This window comes from Numida meleagris, chromosome 1 (genome assembly GCF_002078875.1).
Source record: "Numida meleagris isolate 19003 breed g44 Domestic line chromosome 1, NumMel1.0, whole genome shotgun sequence".
In the NCBI taxonomy this organism is placed as follows: domain Eukaryota; kingdom Metazoa; phylum Chordata; class Aves; order Galliformes; family Numididae; genus Numida; species Numida meleagris.
In genome coordinates this window covers 130,353,017-130,376,335 of record NC_034409.1, presented here as the reverse complement: position 1 = coordinate 130,376,335, position 23,319 = coordinate 130,353,017, and the positions used below count along the sequence as shown (strand labels likewise).

The following is a 23,319-nucleotide window of genomic DNA, read 5'->3' as shown; positions in this document are numbered from 1 at the left end:
TGGGAGAGGCTCACAGCACAATAAACGATGGAATTTATGCTTGCTGGAATGAAAACTACTTTATCATTTGATACAGCAGCAGCTTCCTAATTTTGGCCACAATTCTTAAACTGTAAATAAAAACAGTCTTTAAATCATTGCAGTACTATTCAAGACACTCCAGTGAAAGGTGTTACTTTATATGCTTGGAGCTCATAACTGCTAACCAACATCAAACAAATCTGCTTTAGGGTCTCCAGATTTCTCAAGTCTACAATATTAGCACACGAAAGGCATTAACCTTCATAAAGACTACAGCTCATAGGCTATTATCATTAAAAAAAATGAAATCAAAAGAGGGGTGGCCACCAGGCCGAGGGAAGGGATTGTCCCTCACTGCTCTGTCCTCATGAGCACCCCCTCCATCTGGAGTACTGCATTCAGTTCTGGGGCCCCCAGCACAAGAAGGATGTGCAGCTGCTGGAGCAGGTCCAGAGGAGGGCCATGAAGATTTTCACCTCTCCTATGAAGAAAGGTTGAGGGATTTGGACTTGTTTAGCTTGAAGAAGAGAAAGCTCCAGAGAGACCTCACTGTGGCCTTCCAATACTTGAAGGGAGGGAGACTGACTTTTTACATGGTCTAATAGTGATAGGAGAAGGGGGAATGGTTTTAAAGCAAAAGAGGGGAGACTTGGGTTACATGTTAGGAGGGAATTTCTTACTCAGACTGGCGGGCCACTGGCACAGGCTGCCCAGAGAAGCTGTGGTGCCCCATCCCTGGCGGCACTCAAGGCCAGGTTGGATGGGACCCTGGGCAGCATGAGCTGGTGGGGGGCAGCCCTGCCCACAGCAGGGGTTGGGGCTGAGTGGGCTGTGAGGTCCCCTCCAAACTAAACCATTTTATGATTCTACAATTCTATGTTAAGATACAGAGGAGGCCAGATAAGACTGTCTGCTAAGAAGCAAACATGAGATTTGAATGACAGAGGTAAGCCACTCAAACGCCTGCGTCAGTAAACTGAGCTCTCAGAGGACAGTCAGCTCTCAAGTAACTCATGAACAAAAAAGCTTTTCAATTCCTGCTCTTTTTTTAGAGCAGTAAAGGTGAAGCCATGCACCTTCACTGCAAACCTTTGCCATTAGCTGCAAAACACACTATCATTAGTTAGACCTATTCTACTTACGTACCAGCCTCCATTTCACACACAAGCTCTTAACTCGGGACTTAAATTATTTATTTTAGAAAACATAATTCCAACCAGCACACCTTATGACTTAATTTCTTCCTGCTCCACAGGTTTCAGACGCTGTTTAATGATAAGCTCTCCCTTGCTCGTAAGAAAGGTGTCTGCCATTTCCTCTTCTGTTGGCAACCCATACGGTAGTTTCAGCGGCTGTATTCTACAGACAGAAGAGTTTGCTTAGTAAGGTTCTAGGACTAGAATGGAATTACATTAGTATTCCAAATTAAACGCATAGCTAACAAACCTTATCAGATGTTTAACAGTTTTCAGCCTGGAATTCACAGAAGGGATATTTTTGTGCAGCCTTGGTTGATGCGCCTATATAAAGGATAGCATAGGTTTTAAAAACACAGTTCCAAAGTACAAATCTCTGTTCACTGAACTTTTCAGTAAAATATAAACCACACTTGCAAATTGAGATTTGGAGAAATAATACTGATGTATTATGAACATACATGAAGATATGGAATCAAAGCTTGATCAAACTCTTGATTCCAGCAAAATGCCAATTTCAATTTTATTCCCACCACATTATCAATATATTCAAATTTCTTCCAAACGTTAAAAGTACCTACACATAAATACAGTGTAAGACTTGCTTCAGTTAGGCCTTAAATTGAACAAACACTTTTTTCCTCTCCTAAATACAACACTGACAAGATGAATTTTTGCACAAAGTGCAATTTGACCTAAGAAAAACTGGATAACAAATCTGACACAAACTCTAAAGAGTCTGTTTGAGTACTCGTTACACCTTTTAGATTCAGAAGCCTTTTCATTAATTAATGAGGTCTATTTGCAATATCTGCTTAATATCACCTAGCAAGAAAACCCAATTCGAAGTATTTACAAATTTATTTATTTATTTATTATTTCAGCAGAACTCTCAAGATAAAGTTCTCCTCAGGCACAACAGCAATACCATATATTCATAATCTGAATTCCTGCTAAGTGGGTATTTTTCATTACTGCTCCTATCCGCTCTTACACACACAAGCCATTTCTCAATTATGTTTCATAGTAGCTGTAAAACAATCCAAGTTTTGTGACTGCACAAAAAGCACACAACAGCAACAAGAAAAATTAAGGAAAAACAGCATCTGAATTCTACCCCGCGTTTCTGCATGTTGGATGCACGTAAGTATGAACAACAACCACCACTTCTATACCTTATCCAGTCCAAGATCGTGTATGATCTTCTTCTCCCAATATGGGCGGCCAATTACACTTTTTATCCTAGTAACAATATGGATCTTGTGGGGCTGCTCAGGGTCACCTCCATACTTCTCATGATCTCCAGGCCGTGGCTGAAATACCTGGTGCAAAAAGTTCAGATATTTTTTATTTTCCTAAATATCTGAATTACTATTTTAGTTAGCAAAATAACCCTCCAAAGCGCACTTCAGCCCTCGTAAAAATCTAACATCTCCAATTACAGTTCTTTTCAGAAGGTCAACTTGCCAAGCGATAGAATCACAGAATCTTAGGGGTAGGAAGCATTCTCTGGAGATCATCGCGTCCACCACCCTCCTAAAGCAGTTTCTACAGCAGGTTGCACAGGAAAGCGTTCAGGTGGGTCTTGAATATCTCCAGAGAAGGAGGCTCCAGAAGCTCTCTGGGGAGCCTGTTCCAAAGCTCTGTCACCCTCACAGTAAAGAAGTTTAAATGCAGCTTTTATAACATTGTCAAACTTAGAATGGTTTGCTAATTAACGCATTAACTCTAAAGTTAGGCCACAGGACCACAGGGGTACACAGTGTTCTGCAATAGCACAGAACTTCAGACACGGGCATCTCACAGGACAACCTCTGTTTAGCTTACGAGTCATACGTTTTGTCACAGGATTAAGAAACTTTAAGAAGCTTTAGGAAAAGTCAAGTGAGACTTGATGGTGCCTAGCAGAAAGATAAGCTGCAATGCAAACTAAACTAAGCCTCTCTGTGGCTTCAGAGCCACTGACCATTGCCTATAAAGCCACCACACCACAGAAGGCCCAGAACGAGCAGGCTAACAGCTCTTTGCCATGATTCCATGGCTTTCAGCCTCCTCTAAGAGCACAGCACGTACCGACGCGGGAATTCTCGACCTGGTGAACTTCTGCCGAGCCCATGCTGTGGGCACGATCCCCTCCGGCCTTCTCCCCAGCACCTACCAAAAACAAAGCAGTTCCCATCAACTACGTTTCACGGCGGCTGTAGAAGAGTCCCCCAGCAGCGGGCCTTCCCAACGACCACGTCTCCCCGTCAGCAGAGGCCCCGGCCACCCCGACCGGACCCCCTCCCTGCCGGCAGATGGCTGCGGGCCGCCCCCGCCGCCCCCTCACCGCCTTCCAGACAGCGCCGAGCCCCAGCCCGCCCCGGCCTGCCGCCATGTCGGTGCGCTGCCTTCCGGCCGGGCACCGCCACCGCAGCGCTTGGGTTCCGCGGGAGGAAAGGCAGGGGTGGAGCACAACCGGCCTCACCGCCCCCGTTTCCATTTCGCCGCAGCCCCTCCTCCGTCCCCGCTCCCCGTTGCCGTGCCCATGTCGCGAGCGGGGGGCGATGGCATCGCCGCGTTGGAGCGGGCCGGGGCGGAGACGGTGAAGCGCGCGGTGGAGCTGGACCTGGCGTCTCGCTTCCAGGAGTCCCTGGTGTGCTACCAGGAGGGCATCGACCTGCTGCTGCAGGTGGTGAAAGGTACCGGGCTGGCAGCGGGCGCGGGGCGGCCGTGCGGCCATTAACGCAGCGCTGTGTGCGGGCGTTGGACTGCGTCCGCCTCGGGGCTCGCCCGGAGACCGCCGGCCGCGAGGAGACACGAGCCGGGCCGCTGCCTGGTCCCGCTCCCCTCTCGCCTCCTGGCGGGGCTGGGGCCCGGGACGCCGAGGGCTGGCCCGGCCCTGGCTCGGGGAGAGCTCACCCCTGCGGTTCTGGTTGGCAGGAACGAAGGATGAAGCAAAGAAGCAGCGGTACCGGCAGAAAATATCCGAGTACATGACCAGGGCTGAAGACATTAAAAAGCATATTGAGAAGGAGAAGCAAGGTGCGGAACCACCATTGTCTTGCTCGCATTTAAATGTCTGGTGTTACGGGGGAATTACATCTTGATTTTACTGACAAAGGTACTTTTTTTTTCAGATGGCAAATACCATAAGCAAATCAGGATAGAGGAAAATGCAACAGGTTTTGGCTATGAGAAGCTTTTCCAGGAGTATCTGACTGAGATTGTTTCTGAAGTTTGGGTGGAGGACCCCTATATTAGGAGCATCCATCAGGCAAGTAGATATTCAGTACTGCGTATCACAGAACCATTACGGTTGGAAAAGACCTCTCAGACCATCTAGTCCAGCTGCCAGCCCACCCCCACCATGCCCACTGACCACGTCCCTCAGTGCCACATCCACATGGTAATTGAACACCTCCAGGGTCTGTGATTCCACCACCTCCCTGGGCACCCTGTGCCAGTGCCTCAACACTCTTTCGGAGAAGAAATGTTTCCTAATATCCAACCTGAACCTTCCCTGGCACAGCTCGAAGCCATTCCCTCTCATCCTATTGCTGTTACCTGGAAGACGAGGCCAACCCCCACCTCACCGCAACCTCCTTTCAGGTCACTGTAGAGAGCAATAAGGTCATATGCATCTGGAGCTGTGCTACCATTTCAATCCCTACATCCTCTCTTATAAGCAGCCTATATATTTCCTTGAATTCTTGCATTCTAGTCATGACTGCTGTTCTGCTGTGTTTTAGTTGATGTAGCGGCTAAAATAATCCAAGTTACTGAATTACACAAAATTGTTACAGTTGTATAATTTCCTGCGATTCTGCGAGATGCTGGTTAAGGGGCCATGCAAAGTGAGAACAATCCACCTCCTCACCTCCTATGATGAAGTAAGTGCCCAGGTTTCAGTTTCTGTTTCTCTGTATCCAGGTAACACCACACAAACACAACTAACATGTGTAGATATGTACATAAACATTTATATTTAAATATAAATTTGTTCATGTTTACAAGTACTTATTTGAGAGAGGCTTCAATACCTTCAGCAGAAATCACAGGTTAAGAGAAAAACTATGATAACTGAACATAAATAATTTCATAATTTCAGAGATTTTTCATAACAAATTCTTGGTAACCTGGATCTTAAATGGAAAAGTTATTTTGGTGAAAGTTTTTTTGTGGAAAATGTTATCAAAACAAATAATCTGCTGAGATACTTTTTTTTTTTCTAACAGCTTGTATAGTTCTCATTTAAGAGCCTTTGGTGAGCTAAAACCTTTCAAACTATCCCTGCATTTATTCTGGCTCAAACAGTAATCTGTACCTAGCTTTAAGAGGTTGAGTGAGCTCTTCCTCCACATCCCTTAGCAAGTGTACCTGTAATCTGCCTGATTCTTAGCCTCTCCATGAAAATGCAAATCTGCCCTCAATCAAATGACTTTCTTTGGGTTTAAATTATTACTAGAAAGGTTTTGTTGGGGATTTTAGGAAGCGGTGACCGAAAATAGAATATATATATGTATTTTAAGTGTTTTTATTTTTAACAGGGCAGTGGGAGGAATCAACAGACAAGTGGCTTGGAAGAAATAAAACAGTCATTGAGGAATCATGGGATAACACTTAACGTTGCATTTTCGTCTTCAATACACGATCGAGAAATTAGGTGGGTGATAAAAAAAATCAGTGAATTCCAGTTATTTAAACTACTTAACTCTAGTTTCTGAGATAATTTCTAACCACAGTTAACAAAGTTGAAGGCAGTGCCCCTTACTGGATAAAGCTGGTCCACCATAGCTTCATATGTTTCAACTGCGAACAATACTAGATGTCTTGTTGTTGTTTTCAGTATACAAAACAGTGCAGAATGTTCCATACAGGTATCAGCTATGCTAGGAAATAGTTGTGACTGAAACAAGGAGCTTGAGAGTCATGCAGATGTGTTTGTTCATTTTTTTAATTATTATTCAGTGTATTCATGGTTTTCAAATTCGTTAATTTTAATAACAGATTCAACAATGGATGGATGATTAAGATTGGAAGGGGTCTTGATTATTTTAAGAAACCACAGGTAAAAACACTTGGACCTCTTTAATTAACTTCCATGGTAGAATAGCTTATTCTGTGTTACCCATGTCAATTCTCTTTATTTCCATAGGGTCGTTTCAGCATTGGATACTGTGACTTTGACTTGCGACCTTGTCATGAAACAACAGTGGATGTCTTTCATACTAAACATACAAAGAAAATGTGATCAACTATTACTGCTTTTAATGAGTATTTTTATAAGCATAGAAATGTAAATTTGTTCCACTTGGGTCCAACTGTCCATCATCAGAAGCATTCCAGAATAGGTACTTGCCCCAACACTGCTTTTATAATCTATAGATTTAAGAATATTTGTGCCTTTACAGTCTGAGAAAACACAGCTGTACCATTCTCCCACTGTACTTTTTTATCCTGTAATCTTAAAGAATACAGTCCATGTGTAAATTTGAGTTTATAGAGAAGGCGTTTTATAACAGGCTCAGTACTGTCCCTCAGAGGCCTCTTTACTGTTATTTTTCCTTTTACTATTAATTTTGTTTGTCTTGAGCAAATTTTGCAGGTTTTAACTTTAATTGACCACCTCACAAACATCTGAAGCTGTGCTACCATTTCAACCCATATGTCCTCTTTTATAAGCAGCCTATGTATTTTCTTGAATTCCTGCATTCTAGTCATGACTGCTGTTCTGCTGTGTTTTAGTTGATAAAAATGTGAAATACCTGATGTAGTCTGTGAAATACCTGATTTCACAGACTACAAATAGCCCCAAATCTAGCATTCCATTCTCTAAGCTCCTTGTATGCAAACATTATAGTGTTCAGTATGCAGACATGTTAGAGTCTTCTTCTGCATCTCTCTGAATGCTGGATTTGGGGCAGAAAAAGATGCAAACAATGTTCTGGCTGTATTCTTTTCAGTATCGCTCGTATGTGCTCTTTTATTCCCTGCTGCATTGTCATATATCTGATTTCTTTTCTTTGCATTAGGCATGGAAAAGTTGTATGATCCTCTGCCAGTCTTTCTCTGACTTGCAAGTTTAATGCCTGTACTTCTAGTCCTGCCAGTCAGAACTGCAATAAGTTATTAATAAGTTAGTTATTGCCCTGCTACTAAGCTCCCTTTAAAAAAAAAAAAAAGTAGTAATGTTTTTTAAATTACTCCAGAGGTTGTATAACCCCAAACTTTCTTGTTAATAGGAACATGCTAATTGAAAAAACATTACAGAAAAGTTTTCTTGTCTTCCCTTTGTCCTCTGGAAACTTGAGTCGCCTGAGTTGCAGCTTCCTTTCCTCCTAAAACAAGGTTTATTTATTTTTATTTTATTTTATTTTATTTTATTTTTTTTATTTTTTTTATTTTTTTGCCAGCAAGAAGCCATCAAGGCTGTTCATTTTGACATTCAGAACTGGCAGTGGCCTTTTTTTGCAGGTCCCTTAAAAATTTTGCAACCTCAGGACTGGCAGGTGCCTTTCTGCATCTTGCGATACAGTAAGCCTCTCTATTCTAGTTCTGAGCCTCTGTGTTGTGGTCCTGTACCAATACCACAAGAGGCAGCCCTGGTCTTCCATCTCTTGTATGCTGTTAGAACTCTACTCTTTCCTGTTTCTTTTTCCTTATGGCTGTTGTATTCCGTTATCCCTCTTTAAGTCTTGCCTCTAACAAAGCAGGTCTATTCCACAGCTATCAAGAAACTGCTGATCTTTGCCTTGTTTTATGGGTAACAGTTTGCCAATGGTCTGCCTTCTTATCTTTTTGCATAAAAATGTCTCAGCTTTTCAGTGTTGAATCAGACAAAGAATACTGTGTGCCACAGAAGCTGCACACTCCCAGGTCCCTCCAAACATTCCATAGAAAGTCCCTGTCTTCCTGCTGTGATAATGTGTGTAGTCACTGTCATCAATTTTATTCAGTTGTATATAACGTATGCATATTTTTAATGGGAATAAAGGTTATTTTTTATTATTTGTAATTTAAGTCATCTGTTTAAATTCTTCTACGACTCCAAGAAGCCAGGTAATGCCTCAAAGACCAGCTATTGATGGGAGAAAGTTTATTTTGAATACATTAAGCATCCTGAATGTGAAGCTTTGTATATTTTCACCTAGTCCAGATTTCAGACATGCAGGGGCTAAATGAAAAGCCACCATCAATATTTCAGGTCAACTTTAAATCTTCGTACTCGGTTAGCGATCAAGATCTTTTAAACTCAGGACTGATAGGTGCCTTATGCTTTCTGCATCTCGTAATACCATATGCTTCTTTATTCCAGCAGTAAGGCCCAGTGATGTGGTCCTGTACTGGCACCACAAGAGGTAACGCTGGTCTTCTCTCTCTTCATTTGTAGACCTTCCTGTGCTTTCTGACTGCAAAATAGCTAAGGCTACTGATTTCTTCCCAGATCTTGGGAATATGCAGTATCTGCATATATATACTACTAAACCTTCAGTGACATACCTGTTGGTGCTGCAGTGCAGCTTTTATTTCTAAGTTCTTTATATAGTTCCTTTAATTGTCAGTAGGAGCACTGTATGAAGAGGAATGGGCATCAGTGAACAGAAAGTAACCCTCTTCAGCATTTATTTTATCAGAGCAACGTAAGAGCACGGGGTTTGCAATCATTTTACTGATTTCTGGTCATATGCTATGTTGCCACTTATGTATGTAGTTAGGTCATCACCTGGATTGTGCAGGCAAGGCTGTGCCTCCTGGTGCCAGCTAAAAGAGGGAAGGGTGATTGAAATTCTGGAAAAATAAAAGGGAGAAAGGTAATTGTATTTCTGGTAAAACTGAGAAGTGGCAGGTCAGGAAAGTCTAGTTTGCTTATGAATATGGTATGAGTGTGGATGACCCTGAAGTGGCATGCTGCTACCCTGAGTTGAGCCACTCCAGAGCATGATGGAATGGTCAGTCCTTACTAGGCCAATTAGTCACTTCTCTGCCTCTGCTTCTAGCATGACCTTCTGTATTTTGTAAACTATTGAAACCTACATGGTATGGTTTGGGCTAGACACTCAACAGGAGGACCCCTGGTGTTTCTTGTGTTTCTTTGTTTAGTCTCTGGTTATTGTCAGGCTGGATAGTCACCTTGGCAGTGGTGACTGTGAGCTGATAGCCTTTGTCTCCCTGAATGAGTGAAACTGGGAACTGGACAGTCAGGAGAAGTCTCAGCACCCCCAAAAGAAAATCCAGTATATGTATATTCATTACTCTTCTAAAACATGTAGATGTTTAGGTAAAAAGAGTTTCTCAATCATAGAATCATAGAATGGCTTGGGTTGGAAGGGACCCCAAGGATCACAAAGTTCCAACCGCCTTGCCACAGGCGCAGGGCCACCAACCTCCAGATCTGGTACTAGACCAGGGCCCCATCTAGCCTGTTCTTGAACACCTCCAGGGACAGATCATTCACAGCCTCTCTGGGCAGCCCGTTCCACCACTCTCTCTGTAAAGAATTTCCCCCAACATCCACTCTAAACCTTCCCTCCTAGAGCTTAAAACCATTCCCCCTTGTCCTATCACTATCTACCTGAGTAAAAAGTTGATTCCCCTCCTTTTTATAATCCCCTTTTAAATACTGGAAGGCTGCAATGAGGTCACCCCACAGCCTTCTCTTCTCTAGGCTGGACAAGCACAGCTCCCTCAGCCTGTCTTCATAGGGGAGATGGGCCAAGGATAATCCCTTTGAGTAGTGTTCTATGGAGTTTACCTTTAGCTTAGACAAAATAGTGCACTTAAGGAGCACCATGGAGTCCAGAGGGCCTAATGTACCCTCTTTTCCTGGGCATACACTTTTTGACTGGCACAAGGAGGCATCCAAAAGAAAAACAGAATCCCAAACCAGAAATTTGAGAGACTCCCAGGAAAAACTGAAAGATTAAGCATTTTAAGGGACAGTTAGAAAAACACCCCTTACCTCCCCCTTCCCCCTGTAACATCAGCAGAGCCATAAGCATCATCAGACTATCAGGACATACCAAGAATTTCTGCAGTTGCTGGCAGAACCTGCTGTCAGCTGGGACCTGAGATACAGGCACCCTTAAAGCAAGCACCAGTGCCAGGAGGTGTGGTTACTGTTCACACCCTGTGCACTCCTGAAGGTATGAGACAGCAAAAGGATTTCCATACATGAGAGGAAACTCAGAAATTTAGAGAACTGTAAACTATTATCGGTATAATCCAAGTTGGGCTGATAGAGAGCAGCTCTCGTGAGCTGTTAAGCCTTGTGAAATCAGGCGGTGATTAACAGAAAAGCTGGCTAGCCTTCCAGGGATGACAGTGAACTTAGGTTAGCTGGAGATCATCTTCAGGCAACCCAGCAGGTCTGCCTAAGAAAAACGGACTGGGGCAAAATACAATACAAATTCAGGGGGAGTACCGTCTAGCCTTCATGGACTACCCCAAGGAATTTTTTAACTGGCATTGTGGCATAGGCAATACAGCTATAAAAGCTCTACCAGTTGCAGCAGCTTCTTTGTTGCAGGGTTATAGCCAAAAATTCAAGAGCAATTACAATCTATTGCTGTCTGGTGGCAGACTAAGCCTCTTACTGAATTAGTTAGCAATGCTCATCTCTGTGTTGCATGTCAGGAGAAAGACAGCGAGACTAAATTCATGGCACTGCAAATTCAATATTTTGCTCTTGGAAACACTAGCAGAAGTAGAGGAGCTGTAAGAGACAAGGCAGGAGAAGAGGAGGAATGGAAGAATCTCTTTCTCCATGACACAGTCTCAGAAAAGTAATTAGGACAGCTTGAAGGACATAAATATCATTGCTCCTTTACTTTCTTTAGACCATGCCGGTCCTTTTTTATCTTGCTCTACTAACAGCAAGATTATTTCCTGCCTACTTGACACTGGCGCTTCTCAGTCCACTTCAGTTGTTCTGATTTTCCTGCAGTTCTCTAATCTTCAGAAGCGGTAAATGTTGGTATTTCATATCTCATCCAGTAACAAGCCCTAAGCTCCATTTCTCAACTCAGTGCTTTCAAGTCCCACAGCCCCGGTAAACCTTCTAGAAAAGACCTCTTACATAAATTGAGTTGTACTACATATTGTGCCCCAGGTGGAATTTACTGTGATGTGCTTGCACCTTGACAGGGTGAATTTATGGCTCTTTAGCTTGGTGAACACACCACTTAAAATTTAAGTACTATTCAAGGGTGAACTATTCAAGTCTGGTGAAAGAGTTGTATAGCCTAAAAGTAAGCTCTCTAAGACTCATCTGGGCAGAGCTCCTATCAGCAGAGCCCATCACTCTGCTGCTCTGTGTTCTCTCCTACAGCTGTAACAATATTCTTCTTCTGTTCTGACCTGGTCAAAACTGCATTTTGGTTACTCTGCAACAACAGGGAAATAAATCTTCAGCCTTTCTTTTGGAATAGTACTTCTATATTGAGTTACTATTATGATTTAACTTGAAAACTGCCACTTTCAGTTCACTACTGCCTTCCAGTAGCAACTTTTCTGCTAGGTGGTAGCAGGAGGAAGTTGTTTTCTCTAAGGTTTGCATTTACATGTGCATATTGTAATGTAGAATAGGTATTCCCACTTGTGCCTTACACACCAATTCACAGAATCATAGCATTGTTTGAGTTGGAAGGGACCCTTAAAGGCCATCTGGTCCAACTCCCCTGCAATGAACAGGGACACCACAGCTGGATCAGGTTGCACAGAGCCCTGTCCAGCCTGACCATGAGTGTCTTCAGGGACAGGGCATCCACCACCTCTCTGGACAACCTGTTCCAGTGTCTCACCACTCTCATGAACAAAAAAATTTCCTTATATCCAGTCTAAATCTTCTCTCTTTTAGTTTGAAACCATTTCCCCTTGTCCTATCACAACAGACCCTACTAAAGAGTCTGTCCTTTTCTTTCTTATAGCACCCCTTTAGATACTGAAAGACCACTATCAGGTCTCCCCAAAGCCCTCTGGTCTCCAAGCTGAACAGCCCCAGATGCTCTCAGACAATCCTCATAGGGGTGTTCCACTGGAGTTTGTACAGCAGCAGTGGCTGCAGTTGATACCAGTTAGATATTTTGTAACTTTCAGTGTGTGTGGAGGGCGAATACAGGTAATGGAAACAACTATCTTAGCTTGTAAAGGTGTATTATCTGTGCTTAGTTAACAGATCCTAGAAACCTTTGATCAAGTACTGCTTATCCTAAAGCAGAATGTCTTGGCCACTGATATTACCTGATTAATCAAGGACAATTGTTCCCCTTGGAAAACTGGCAAGAGAACTTTCAGCTTGTTCTTATGTGACAATAAAAGAATAAAAAGAGTAAGGGGAGCATTCCCAATATGACCAATGAGGGTCACTGTAAGACCCCTCAACAACCCCATGCAAGAGCAGATAGCCAGGAAAGTAGCCAAAAGGGGATGGAGTATCTTGATTACTTAGCTTTATGAATATGTAGATAGCAGATGGCCCTTCTGGTGGAATATTTAGGAATTTAATGTATAAATACAGTGAAGAAACTTGCATTATTGTTTCTGATTTGTGGAAACTCCCACCAGCACCCTAGCCTGAATAAAAAGCAGTATCTCTCCTGTGCATGGGAATTTGGCTCATTGCACATGGGGTAACAAATCCACTGTTTGTACAACATCATCACTGTCCTGGTTACAATGGAGGCAGATATGGTCCACGTCTCAGCCTGTCCTGCCACATCACATAACCCTCCATGCTGCAACTCCTAGTCCTTCCTGCCTCTTCTGCACATGCATGTGCAAACCCCTAATCCAGCGTGGAACTGTGGGACTGATTCACTGAATAGCAGCAAGTACAGCTTACTAACATCCTTGTAAATAGGAGAAGAGGGTTACTAGCACTCTGCAGGACAGGATTTCCAACCAGAAACAAGGGGGACATCCCTCTGCACACAGCTCAGGGGCCGAGGCATGGCCCTTGAGTTTCTATCTGCAGGGAAGGAGGCACAGGCTAAGAATCCAGTGCAGCAGCACAACAGCAGTTTTCCAGCACAGAATCACAGAACCGTAGGGGCTGGAAGGGAACTCTAAAGATCATCTAGTCCAAGCCCCCTGCCCCATCCAGTCTCTATCTGCCATTTGTACCTTCTTTGCTACAGAGACAAGGGGGGACGCCAGTAGCATTTTCCCTGTTTTAAACAGTGATGACATCTGTCAGCACGGAGCAATGAAGGGCTGATGCCTGTTACAGGGACTTTACACTCTGCAGCTCGACCTCAGGTGCAGGCAGAGTGAAATCTAGTTGCTAGTAGGTAATACCGAACAAAAGCACAATGTTAAGCACCTTAATGGCTAACAGATAGGAGAAAAAGCTTGTAGAAATTAATCCTTTAATTTTGTTTTTAATAAATAGCCTAAAAAAGCAGAAGTTTAACTAACAATTTCACAACACAAATCACATTAACATTGTCATATTCTCACATAACAGATTCCACTTGCTGTGCAACTCATAATCTTGCGGATATATTCTTAGCAATGTGCTTGACAGTGCAGTCGTTTCATTTGGGCAAAACTTACTGCCTGTAAGGCTCTTCACCAGCTCACTGCACAGTGCTGGAGGAAGCCATTGCTGCGGCAGATTGATGTCACAGGCTTCAATTCTTCCATGCTTTACATCCATGTCCACTTTAACATCAAGAACAGAATCTTTATAGATCATGTTAAAACACGTGCTAACGCTGAACTTCGGTGTCTTTCCATACACCCATTCCCAGGTTTGTAGTTCTTTAGATTTATCATTGATTCCAGGAAGCACAGTCTCATCAGTTGGATTTATTAAGGTGATGTGATGATCTATTTGGTGCTGTGCGGCATATTCTTCAGCAATGGCATCCAGCAGCATCTCACAAGTTAAACTAGGATCCTCTTCGAAGAGGTTTTTCACCGAGGCAGGCACACTGGGAGTGGCATTGCTTTTCAGTCCTTTATAAGGACTCTTCAGTACAGAAGATAAAACAAATTTATCAGCATTACAGAGTAAGGTACAGTGGTGATAAGCAGTTGTCCGTCCCAGCTTTGCAGCAGTACCTGAGATCTTGTACTGCCCATCTAGCAAGATGTCATACCTGTCAGTGACATGGATATCTAGCTGCGGCCGCAAGGCTTTCAGTGCCTTCACAACTAGTTTCAAGTTTTCCATTCGCTCATATTTTTTCCTGGTTGTGAAGAAAGTCAAATTGATATTGCCTAAGTCATGGTACACCGTCCCTCCCCCGCTCCTCCTCCGGGCTAGCTTTATGTTCTTTTGCCTCATCAGCTGGAGGTTACACTCCTGCCAGGGATTTTGGTGTCTTCCTATTACCACAGCTGGGGAATTTCTCCACAGGAAAAGGACCTGCTGGTTCTCCAAATTCATGTGGTCATGGATCCAGTCTTCCACTGCTAGATTTTGGTAAACATCATTAGACACAGACTGGATGATGAGCCCCCCCCTAGCTGTGCCTCCGAAGCCAGCTCTGGGAGTCCTGAGGAGGCAAGACAGCGGCAGGCAGCTCTTGAATGAGGACTGCAGCACCATGTTCTTAATAATGGAACGGTGAGTGGAAGGACCGTAAGCGCTGGCAGAGCTGAATGTGGCACATGCACAGCCCTCCGTTGTGACAGGGAGGAATTACCGGTTACAGTCATGATGCAGTCATGCTTTTCCCACAGTAGCAAAGCTCTTAAACTGCTGTGAGTTAAAATGTTCTCCTCTGGAGGCTGCTGATGCTGTCCCACCCCGATGTGTGCTTAGCGTACAGGCTAGGGCTGTCCGAGGTGCTTTTCCTTGCAGCTGGCTATACTCGGCGCCTGGAAGGCCAAGGGAACAAATGGGACCGATTCTCCCCCTCACGCAATACACGCAGCTCTACTCGGTGCATACCGCTCCACTGAAATGCAGCAGCGTGGCTTCAGCCAGCAGCTCCCTACAGACGCGTTAGCCGAGCCCTCCGCGCGCAGCCTGCCTCAGCGCCGCCCGCCCGGCCGCCACTGCGCTGCGGACACAACCGCTCCCCCACCATTCCTCTGTACGGTGGCAGGCCTCATCGCGAGGCACTGAAACGACACCCAGCCGCCAACGCGCCCGCCCCCGTTTCCTACTCACCGCAGGGAGGGACGAGACCGCGCGGGGAGAGCCACGAGGCACGTCACGACCCCTCAGCGGGTTCCTGGATCCCTTCCGCTTCCCGGGTTAGAGGTGCCGGAGCGTGCGCCCGCGGCAGGGGCGCCATGGCGGTGGGAGGCGGCCACTGCCGCCCGGGGTGAGGCCGGGGAGAGGGGAAAAGAGCGGCATGGTTACATGCACTGCATGCACTGCGTTCGGATTTTTATTGATGTGAGCAATTCTTCAAGTCTGCCAGAGCCCAGGCAGAGCCCTTCAAGAGCTGCTGTCTGTGTTTAGTTGTGGACTGGGCTGAGGCTCAGCGCTGCTAGCTGAAGTTTTATCCCCAGAAGTATCTGTATCTCTTGCTGGTGCACATGTATTCATAAAGGACGCATTGCATGCTTTTATCTCGCATTACTCCTCAATATGGGAGTCTCGAGACCTGAAGGAATTGTACATAAAAACGTTGGGAGAGTGGCTTGTGTGAATTCTCATAGTGCCTCTGCAGTAGTGACAGATGATAAGTAATTTTTCTTCTTCCTACTTTGAAAAGCAGGTTACTTAGGAAGAAACACCATGCTGGTATCATTATTCAGATGAAACAGCAAAATCATTTGCAGAAGCAGTTTGGGAATATAACCCCAGTATTTTTGTATGTAGGTGCTCTAAAAGTAATGCCTCCTATTTATTTGCATGGAAACTGCAACAAAGAGCACAAAGACACTGTTTGATAGAGCAAATTCTCATCTGCAAAACACTATGCTTCAACATAGCCACCACCATTAGCTATGCATTTTCACCAGCAATGAACAAGAGCCTGCATGCCACATTTGTAACAAACTGCACCAGCAGAGGTGACCCACTGTCACCACTGCTGAGACGCACCACCCACCTCTCACTGTGCTCACATCCACTGTTTGGTCTCCAGAAACTTTCAGCAAGTGTCAATGAATGTAGGTGGATGCCATTTTTTCTGCATGGAGGAATTCAGTGACACACCTTTGCTTCATACACACTTCCATGTCAGATGCCGTTGTGTCAGACCACCCCTCTGCTGCCGTCTGTCACATGGCAACAACATGTAATGGGATGCTGGTGAAAAGGTTCAACCTCTGCTGCCATGCCACCATGATCTGACTCTGATGTCAAGGGCCAACATAATAAAACTGCAAGCATTACTTTCAGAGCAGCCCTTGTGTGTTCACTTTACCAACATAATTGTTTATAACGGAGCTTGAATTGCCTTTACCTCTGATTAAATAGATAGTCGTAGAATAGCTATATTCCCTGCAAAGTGGAAGAAAAAATGCAGACAAAGGACAAGAGGCCACTGAGGTTAACGATGTGAGCTTGGGGTTGTTTCCCACTGAAGAAATGGATCATTCAGACCAAGAACATTTCTTAACCAAAGTCTTCAATTTGTGGGTGTAGTAGGGCAAGCAAAAAGCAAGAAACTGTTACCATATGAGTACTGGTGGTGATTGGTGACTCTAAAAGGAGCCTGACTTGATGTGTGCCCCAGCACTTAGCATGTTGTTTTATAGCATTAAGAGAAAAAAAAAAAAGTAAGCAATTATTCTAAGTAATATGAACTGGGCATAAGCTGTTGGGAAATTAGTTTGCTGATAGCAGCTTTCTGGTGGGGCAAACTGTTCTGAAATGCATTGGCTAAAAAGCATGTGGACTTTGTCCATAAAAATGTGTTGACGTTCCAAGTATTGGTCAGTGTTTGAGGTGGTTGGTAGAATGCAAAAGTGAACTGCAATGCATCCTCTGGGACTGCTGATGTTACTAGAAAACAAACAAAATGCTGGAGCGTTTGTTTCCCTTTTAGCACTTGGCTCATGGAAGTTTGCAATGTATTTCTACATTTTGCCACCGGGTGTCAGTAAAAACATACTGTGAGCTGTTAGATGTTTTTCAAGCTGAAAATAGCCTGACCAAGGCAACTCTCCTTTCCTTGATTAGAAGCAGAATGTGCTAGAAAAATAAAATGTGCAGAACACTAGGTGGGCAGTTAAAAATGTCTTGGCTCTGTTTCTTATATGATGATAGATAAAATGCACATTCAGCTACAAGTACATTTCCTGAAAAGTGGCTATTTTTGAAGACAAACCCTGTGAGAGCATTATACATATTCTAGCAATGTGCAATAAGTATAAAACTATAAACTGGATTATATTGCATTGTAAGCCAGCAGAAGATCCCGATAAATGAATACAATCTCAGAATATAGAATCCAGCAAAAACTGCTTAGTGACACGATTCCCAAATTCCTGCCAGGAGCACAGCTCTGGATTTAACCTCGTGTACAGAAATCCTAGACCCTCTGGGCACTCACCTGTGTGAGGCAAATAGCCAACTGTGTAACTGATGTTAATTTTCACAGAGCCTAGAGTAACAGCCCAAAGAGGATGTATTACTTTCTTCATATGCTCTAGCGGAAGTTGCATTATGCATGAAAATGTGCTTGAGGCATGAGCAGGAAGAAGGCTCACATTACTAGAAGAGAGGTTGAGCAAAGCAGTAGTAATGCTATCTTCCCTGTGGACCCCACTAATAGCTTTCAAGACTTGACTTTATATCTCCAATTTGCTTGTTGGCCTTCCACAGGAAGAGCTGCTCCAGACACTCTGACTCTGTTGCACTAATCATGAATTACAGGCTTTGAAAAGCCTCCAGAAATGCAACACGCTCTCAACTCATTTTTGAGAGATTTTTGCATTTTCTGCGAGACTTTACCAACAATGTAACTGTTGGGGGTCTTTGTTTTTCATGGGCCAGTAAATAAGTCAGACTCAGGCTGTTGCTGCTGTGGCTTCAAGTCCCATGGCCCAGCAGCCCCATAAACAATCCTGCATTCAAATTCTCATCAACCAGCTTTGCAAATAATAACAAGGTTAAAGTAAAAATGTATTTTTTTCTTCACAAAAAATGCAAGGAAGTGGCAAATCTATCAAATGAACATCAGTAAAAGAAGTCATGTCAGCTATGTTATGCTAGCTAACATCACTAGTGTCCTTCAAACAGGCCACACTGTTACAGAAACACATCTTTGTTATTTGCCCGAGCCCCAATAAGCAATGTAATTTTGAATAAACTGTCATGTTTCCGTATCAAGCCTCGTTTGTCCCAAATTTCCAGGTGTGGTACCTGATACTTTCCTAATGGATGAAGTATACACAGTGTGATTTATTTCTCTCTTCACTTAGTCTAGTGAGGACTGTATTACATAGGATGCTGAGTTTTGGAAGGTGGGGTTTATATATTGCAAAGCTATACTAATGCTGTCTTTTCTGTGGACCTAAATAATAATCTTTCTGGATGTGAGTTAGTTTTTTTCTCTCAGCTATGATACAATGAGTCACAAGTTCATTCAATTACAATTGTTATTTTTGCTTCTGTAAATAGTCCTCTGTATAAACTTCATTCTTTCTTTGATCAACGATGTTTCATTTGGTGCACAAAAACCAAAACGACTGTCCTGCACATTAACTGCTATCGATGAATGAGAGGCCACATTATGTAACTTCAAGAAAACCGTAGGCATACAAGAACGAAACCAACTAAAATACAAAACGTCATTCCTAAAATGAATGCTGATGGAGGAGGGTTTCCATAAAACCTGAAATGCAATCTGTTCACATTTCTCTTGGAGATAAATATGGTAACACAGAGTCTCCTCTGATGATTTCCAGCATTCCACAACCAGTAAGACTTAAACTGTGGCCGAGGCAGGCTGGCACAGCGCTGAGGGGCGGTTGGGAGCCGGCCGTTGCCCGGTGCCCAGGGAACGCGGTCGGAGCGGCCGTTGGGGAGCGGCGGCCTCCGTCCCGAGGCCAGGAGGGAGGGGGCGCGGCGGGGAGGTCGCCACTGGAGTGCGGGTGAGCGCCAAGGGCTGAGGGCACGGGCGCCTCACACTGCCCGGGCAGCCGCCATGAGTGCCCGGCGGTCCCCGGGGCGGCGGAGGGGGAGGGCGGAGGCTCGCCTGGAGGTAGACACTCGGCGGGGCTCGCTCTAGCGCGAGCCCGGCGCGGCGCGGGACAGGCGTACGTGGGGCGGCCGGGGCGATGGTTGTTGGAGGGCGGAGGGCAGGGAAGAGCCCGAGCCGCTTGGTGGCACCTTGGCGACCGGAGGGAGGCCTGGAGAGGCTGGGGTTGCTCCCTGTTTCCTTAGGGATGCAGTCGGTTTTCAGATGATGGCGTTCAGTTTTGTAGTGTCCGACTGTGTGCCATTGTGTTTATTGTATGCTTATTCCCATGCACTCAGTGTTGTTCAATGAAATGTCTGAACTCAGTAGTCAAGAGTAAAATCCACATACATGCCACGCTGCTTTAATTTTATGTATAAGCACACAGTTACACTTTGTTTTTAAAGGAAACAGCATGTTTTGCAATATGCAAGCAATATTAAGGCTTTGGAAATACTACTGCTGTTTTTACGCAATCAACAAGGTTCACCTTCAAGCATTTGTTAAATAACACTTTGTGGAGCAGCCCAACTTTGGACGGTTGGCCATTAGGCTGCTCACTGGGCTACTGGAAAGAAGCCTGATGTTTGCAGGTCCTGGTGCTCGTGGCAGACTGTAACTGCCTTGATGTCTGCTGCAGGAACAACACAGCAGGCCACAAGCAGTCCTGGAGGTTTGTGAAGTGTGGTGTGATCACCACACTTCACAGAATGGGAGATCGAGAAGCCAGTGCAGGGAGGCTCTCTGCTTACAAGCAAGGAGGAACTGGTACAAGATGTGAAGATTGACTTCAGTGCAGACTTCAGGGTTGTGAGAGGCAGGAACAAGGCAAAAAGAACGATGAAAATCTAAACTTAGAAAGACTTTGACTTGTTCCAAGATCAGCTTGGAAGACTCCCCTGGTAGACTGTTCTTAGTATGAGTGGTGCAAGAGATTTGGTCGATTTTCAGGGCTTGTCTTTTCCAAGCTCCAAAATGGTCCATGCATATGAGTAGGAAATCAGGCAAGAGGGCAGGAGGGCTCATGGATAAACAGGGAGCTCCTGACAAATCTGAAACAAAAAAAAAAAGGAAGCATGCAAGAGGTGGAAGAGGGATAGGGTGACCAGGGAGGCGTATAGAGATGCTGTCCAAGTATGCAAAGATGGAGTTAAGAAAACCAAAGCCCATTTGGTGCTGAATCTGACGAGGAATGTGGAGGGCAACAAGAAGGGCTTCCAAAGACACATTAGCATAAGGAAGCTGCAGAAAATGTGCTCGCAGTTAAATAGGGTGGGTGACTTGGTGACCAAGTACAGAAAAAAGTCTGAAGTATTCAATGTCTTCTCTGCCTCTGTCTTTACTGGAAAGACCTTCATTTGGGAATCTTAGGTCTCTGAGATCAGGGGAAATTGTGGAGTGAGGAAGACTTTTCCTTAATGAAAGAGGATTGGGGAACATTTAAACTATCTGGACATATGCTAGTCCATGGGACCTAACTGGATGCATCTCATCTCATGCTTTCAGAAAGGGTGGAAAGGAGAGTCTGGAGAACTGTTATAGGCTGGTCAGTCCCTATCAGTAGGAAGATATGGAGCAAATAATCTTGGAAAGCATTTTGAAATATATTGAAGACAAAAAGGTGACTGGGAGTAGTCATGGATTTGTGAAGGAGGACCTTCAAAATGTGAAGAGGAGCCTGAATATGTTCTGCATATTCAGTTGCTTCTGTAGGTCTTTTTGAATTAAATAACTGAATGTGAATAGTTGAGGTATGGTGGAGGTTTTGCATGCTTGTGGTTGGATAGTGGTAGTTAAATTGTACTGCTTTGAGGCAAGCGCAAATAATAGCTATTTTTGGAAATAAAAAATCTTATTTCTTTTTTCTTCCAAAAAGTTCTTTTTCCACAGGTTGAGTAAGAGTGGTATTGTGAGGGACCAAATACCACATATTCTATCTGTAAATTTGAGTCCTTAGTGCACAGTGAGATACTGAGGTACTAATAACTTGCAAATCGCTGTGATCTTTTTCTCTTCCCTTTCTTGAAAGACTAGCAAAGTTGTCTAGTATCTCTCAGAGAGAACAGAATGTTAGGATAGGATCCATCTCATCTAATTTGACACATCAGTGGTGATTATGGCTGTAATATGGATGTCCAAGCTGTCGTCATTGTTGGAGAAAAGAAACAAATACTCCTAGGGCATGATTAATTTTAGGATGAGTATCTAAAATGGATCATGCAAATTCCATTTTAGAGATCTCTTTGTAGATACTCAAGATAAAGTCAGCTGGATCTCATTCCTTGACTAAACCGTCGCTTAAATTGTTGCTTAAAACACTTTGAGGCTAACGGTCAGACTGATAGTTGGTGACTGAAATTTGAGTGAGGTGAAGTTTTATACGGTAGTGAAATAGCACAGCTGCCCTAAATTCTCTTGAGACTCCTGAACCTAACTAGGGACAGAAGCTGTTGTGAACTTCCTGCTGGTGAATGATTGAGTGTTTGTCTTCTATTGTTAGATCTGTGGGCTTTTTCTGTTAGAGTTGTAGCAGGCTGGCAGGTATTGAATAGCACTGCCAGGCACTAGTGTGCTTGCTTCTCTCCCTGTCTCATTAGCTCTTTCATGTCTCATTGACTTGCTCCAGTGACCTTACTTTATCATGGTTGTTCTCAGAAAGTTGCCAGAGAGCAGTCTATTCCAGAGTGTTTGTTGATTTCTGAGGAATCATAGGCTGCAGCACTAGGAGCTGATGATAAATATCTTCATATCCCTGTGTTCTGTACAGAATTTGAACATTTACAAGTGTTTCTGGCCATGCTCTGTGTTTGAGAAGATGCTGATAGATGGAGATAATATGTCTGTGTTTCTATTTAAGATATATTTCTTCTATTTTGTTACTGCAAAAATACAAAAAATGCTTTTCTCCATCCTTTTGTGTCTAGGAAGTAAATAACTGGTACCATTCTCCCTGGTTTATGTTGCTGAACAGGCTGCTGTGAACTAGAACAGAGTGCAAAGGCATGATAGGAACAAAAATTTTTTGTAATTTACGATTTTCGTTGGTGATGTGACTTTGTTAATTGTGTGGTATTGGGTTTTGAGTCTATAAAGCCATAAGGGATCAGCAGTCCTTTCCCTTAGTGTATTTGCACAGCCATTGAACAGAAGCGGTAAAATTAAAAGCTACAGAATGTCACGGGAAACAGTCCATCCAGAACGCTTTTTTCCACAAATCATCTTTCACATCTTCTTAAACAATGAAAAATGTTGGCTTTTTTTGCTAGCAGTACTTGAAGAAAACTCTTCGATTCAAGGGAACTTGAACACAGAACTCGGTTTTGAGATACTGATCTTTTCATGCGTTACAGGAACAGACTGTGTAAACAAGGGACTTTCTGCATCACAATGTATGCATACCTCGATTAGAGTGAAATTTTAGAAATCTGAGGATTCAGAAAATTGAAAAGCAGAATAAGGAAGTGATGCTCCATTAAACTGAGATGTTAAAGATAAGTTGATATTTGCCAAAATGGAATGGCAACTCAAGTTTCTTAGAAAAGGCCATATATTTATCATGATTTTTTCTTGAAGACTACATTTTTTTGGGAAAATAATGAATCCGATATTTCTTAATTGTTGAATTATTATTAGTAATTGATCTGCTACATTTTTTTTGGCCTTCAGTGTGTATGAAGGGTATGGGCCCATTTCAGAGAGGATAACTGAAGGGCTCTCCTAAAGTCTGACAGAACCACGGTAAGTTGGGCTGTCAGAAACTTGAGAGCAGGCCTTTTCTTTTGAAATTTTCCCTGCAGCTCCTTGAAGATGAAGTAAAATATCTTATTCCTCCTTGTCCTCATAGACTGAAAATCTGAACAAGATAAGCCATGAGCTAAGGCAACATGTCCTACAACTGCTTGATAAGCAGCAAATGGCTGAAAGACAAGTGGTTAAGTTGACCTGTAAAAATGATTACATGTGTAAAGAACTTGCTGTAATTGCCAAACTATCTGAGCAGCTGGAAAAGGAAAACAAATTGTTACTGGACA

The 23,319-nt window shown here is 43.7% G+C and overlaps 4 protein-coding genes across 11 annotated transcripts in view; 2 read left to right on the top strand and 2 right to left on the bottom strand.

Annotated features, from left to right (window-relative positions):
* Positions 1,193-3,714, bottom strand: MRPL30 (mitochondrial ribosomal protein L30). 2 transcript variants are annotated; one of them, XM_021413227.1, is made up of 5 exons: positions 3,685-3,714; positions 3,291-3,371; positions 2,393-2,539; positions 1,468-1,541; positions 1,193-1,380 (listed from the first exon to the last, which is right to left on the bottom strand). In XM_021413227.1, the coding sequence occupies exons 1-5, from the start codon at positions 3,697-3,699 to the stop codon at positions 1,248-1,250; spliced, it is 450 nt and encodes a 149-aa protein (XP_021268902.1). In that variant the 5' UTR covers positions 3,700-3,714; the 3' UTR covers positions 1,193-1,247. The 2 variants fall into 2 exon arrangements, with proteins under 2 accessions (XP_021268902.1, XP_021268898.1); XM_021413223.1 differs by lacking the exon at positions 3,685-3,714 and adding an exon at positions 3,547-3,678.
* MITD1 (microtubule interacting and trafficking domain containing 1) lies at positions 3,678-8,219 on the top strand. 2 transcript variants are annotated; one of them, XM_021413121.1, is made up of 7 exons: positions 3,678-3,898; positions 4,140-4,241; positions 4,337-4,473; positions 5,003-5,089; positions 5,747-5,862; positions 6,207-6,267; positions 6,355-8,219. In XM_021413121.1, the coding sequence occupies exons 1-7, from the start codon at positions 3,745-3,747 to the stop codon at positions 6,448-6,450; spliced, it is 753 nt and encodes a 250-aa protein (XP_021268796.1). In that variant the 5' UTR covers positions 3,678-3,744; the 3' UTR covers positions 6,451-8,219. The 2 variants fall into 2 exon arrangements, with proteins under 2 accessions (XP_021268796.1, XP_021268786.1); XM_021413111.1 differs by lacking the exon at positions 6,207-6,267 and having other exon boundaries at positions 3,681-3,898.
* Positions 13,548-15,544, bottom strand: LIPT1 (lipoyltransferase 1). The gene is made up of 2 exons (XM_021413099.1): positions 15,319-15,544; positions 13,548-15,023 (listed from the first exon to the last, which is right to left on the bottom strand). The coding sequence occupies exon 2, from the start codon at positions 14,749-14,751 to the stop codon at positions 13,630-13,632; it is 1,122 nt and encodes a 373-aa protein (XP_021268774.1). The 5' UTR covers positions 14,752-15,023; positions 15,319-15,544; the 3' UTR covers positions 13,548-13,629.
* Positions 18,146-23,319, top strand: part of TSGA10 (testis specific 10) — a 28,039-nt gene continuing 22,865 nt past the window's right edge. For 5 of the 6 annotated variants that reach the window (XM_021412982.1, XM_021412957.1, XM_021412962.1 and 2 more), the window contains exon 1: positions 19,209-19,312. In XM_021412982.1, coding sequence (XP_021268657.1) covers positions 19,256-19,312 — 57 coding nt within the window. In that variant the 5' untranslated portion in view covers positions 19,209-19,255. The other variant, XM_021412991.1, reaches the window with a different exon arrangement.

Bases quoted from the DNA above. Each gene is read 5' to 3' on its own strand.
- MRPL30 (XM_021413223.1), bottom strand. From the start codon at position 3,594: ATGGCGGCAGGCCGGGGCGGGCTGGGGCTCGGCGCTGTCTGGAAGGCG. The intron at 1,542-2,392 runs GTATAGAAGTGG...TCCTTTATATAG, and splicing joins ACGATCTTGGACTGGATAAG to GCGCATCAACCAAGGCTGCA. The intron at 1,381-1,467 runs GTTTGTTAGCTA...TTCTGTCTGTAG, and splicing joins ACTGTTAAACATCTGATAAG to AATACAGCCGCTGAAACTAC.
- MITD1 (XM_021413121.1), top strand. From the start codon at position 3,745: ATGTCGCGAGCGGGGGGCGATGGCATCGCCGCGTTGGAGCGGGCCGGG. The intron at 3,899-4,139 runs GTACCGGGCTGG...TCTGGTTGGCAG, and splicing joins GCTGCTGCAGGTGGTGAAAG to GAACGAAGGATGAAGCAAAG. The intron at 5,863-6,206 runs GTGGGTGATAAA...TTTTAATAACAG, and splicing joins ATACACGATCGAGAAATTAG to ATTCAACAATGGATGGATGA.
- LIPT1 (XM_021413099.1), bottom strand. From the start codon at position 14,751: ATGGTGCTGCAGTCCTCATTCAAGAGCTGCCTGCCGCTGTCTTGCCTC.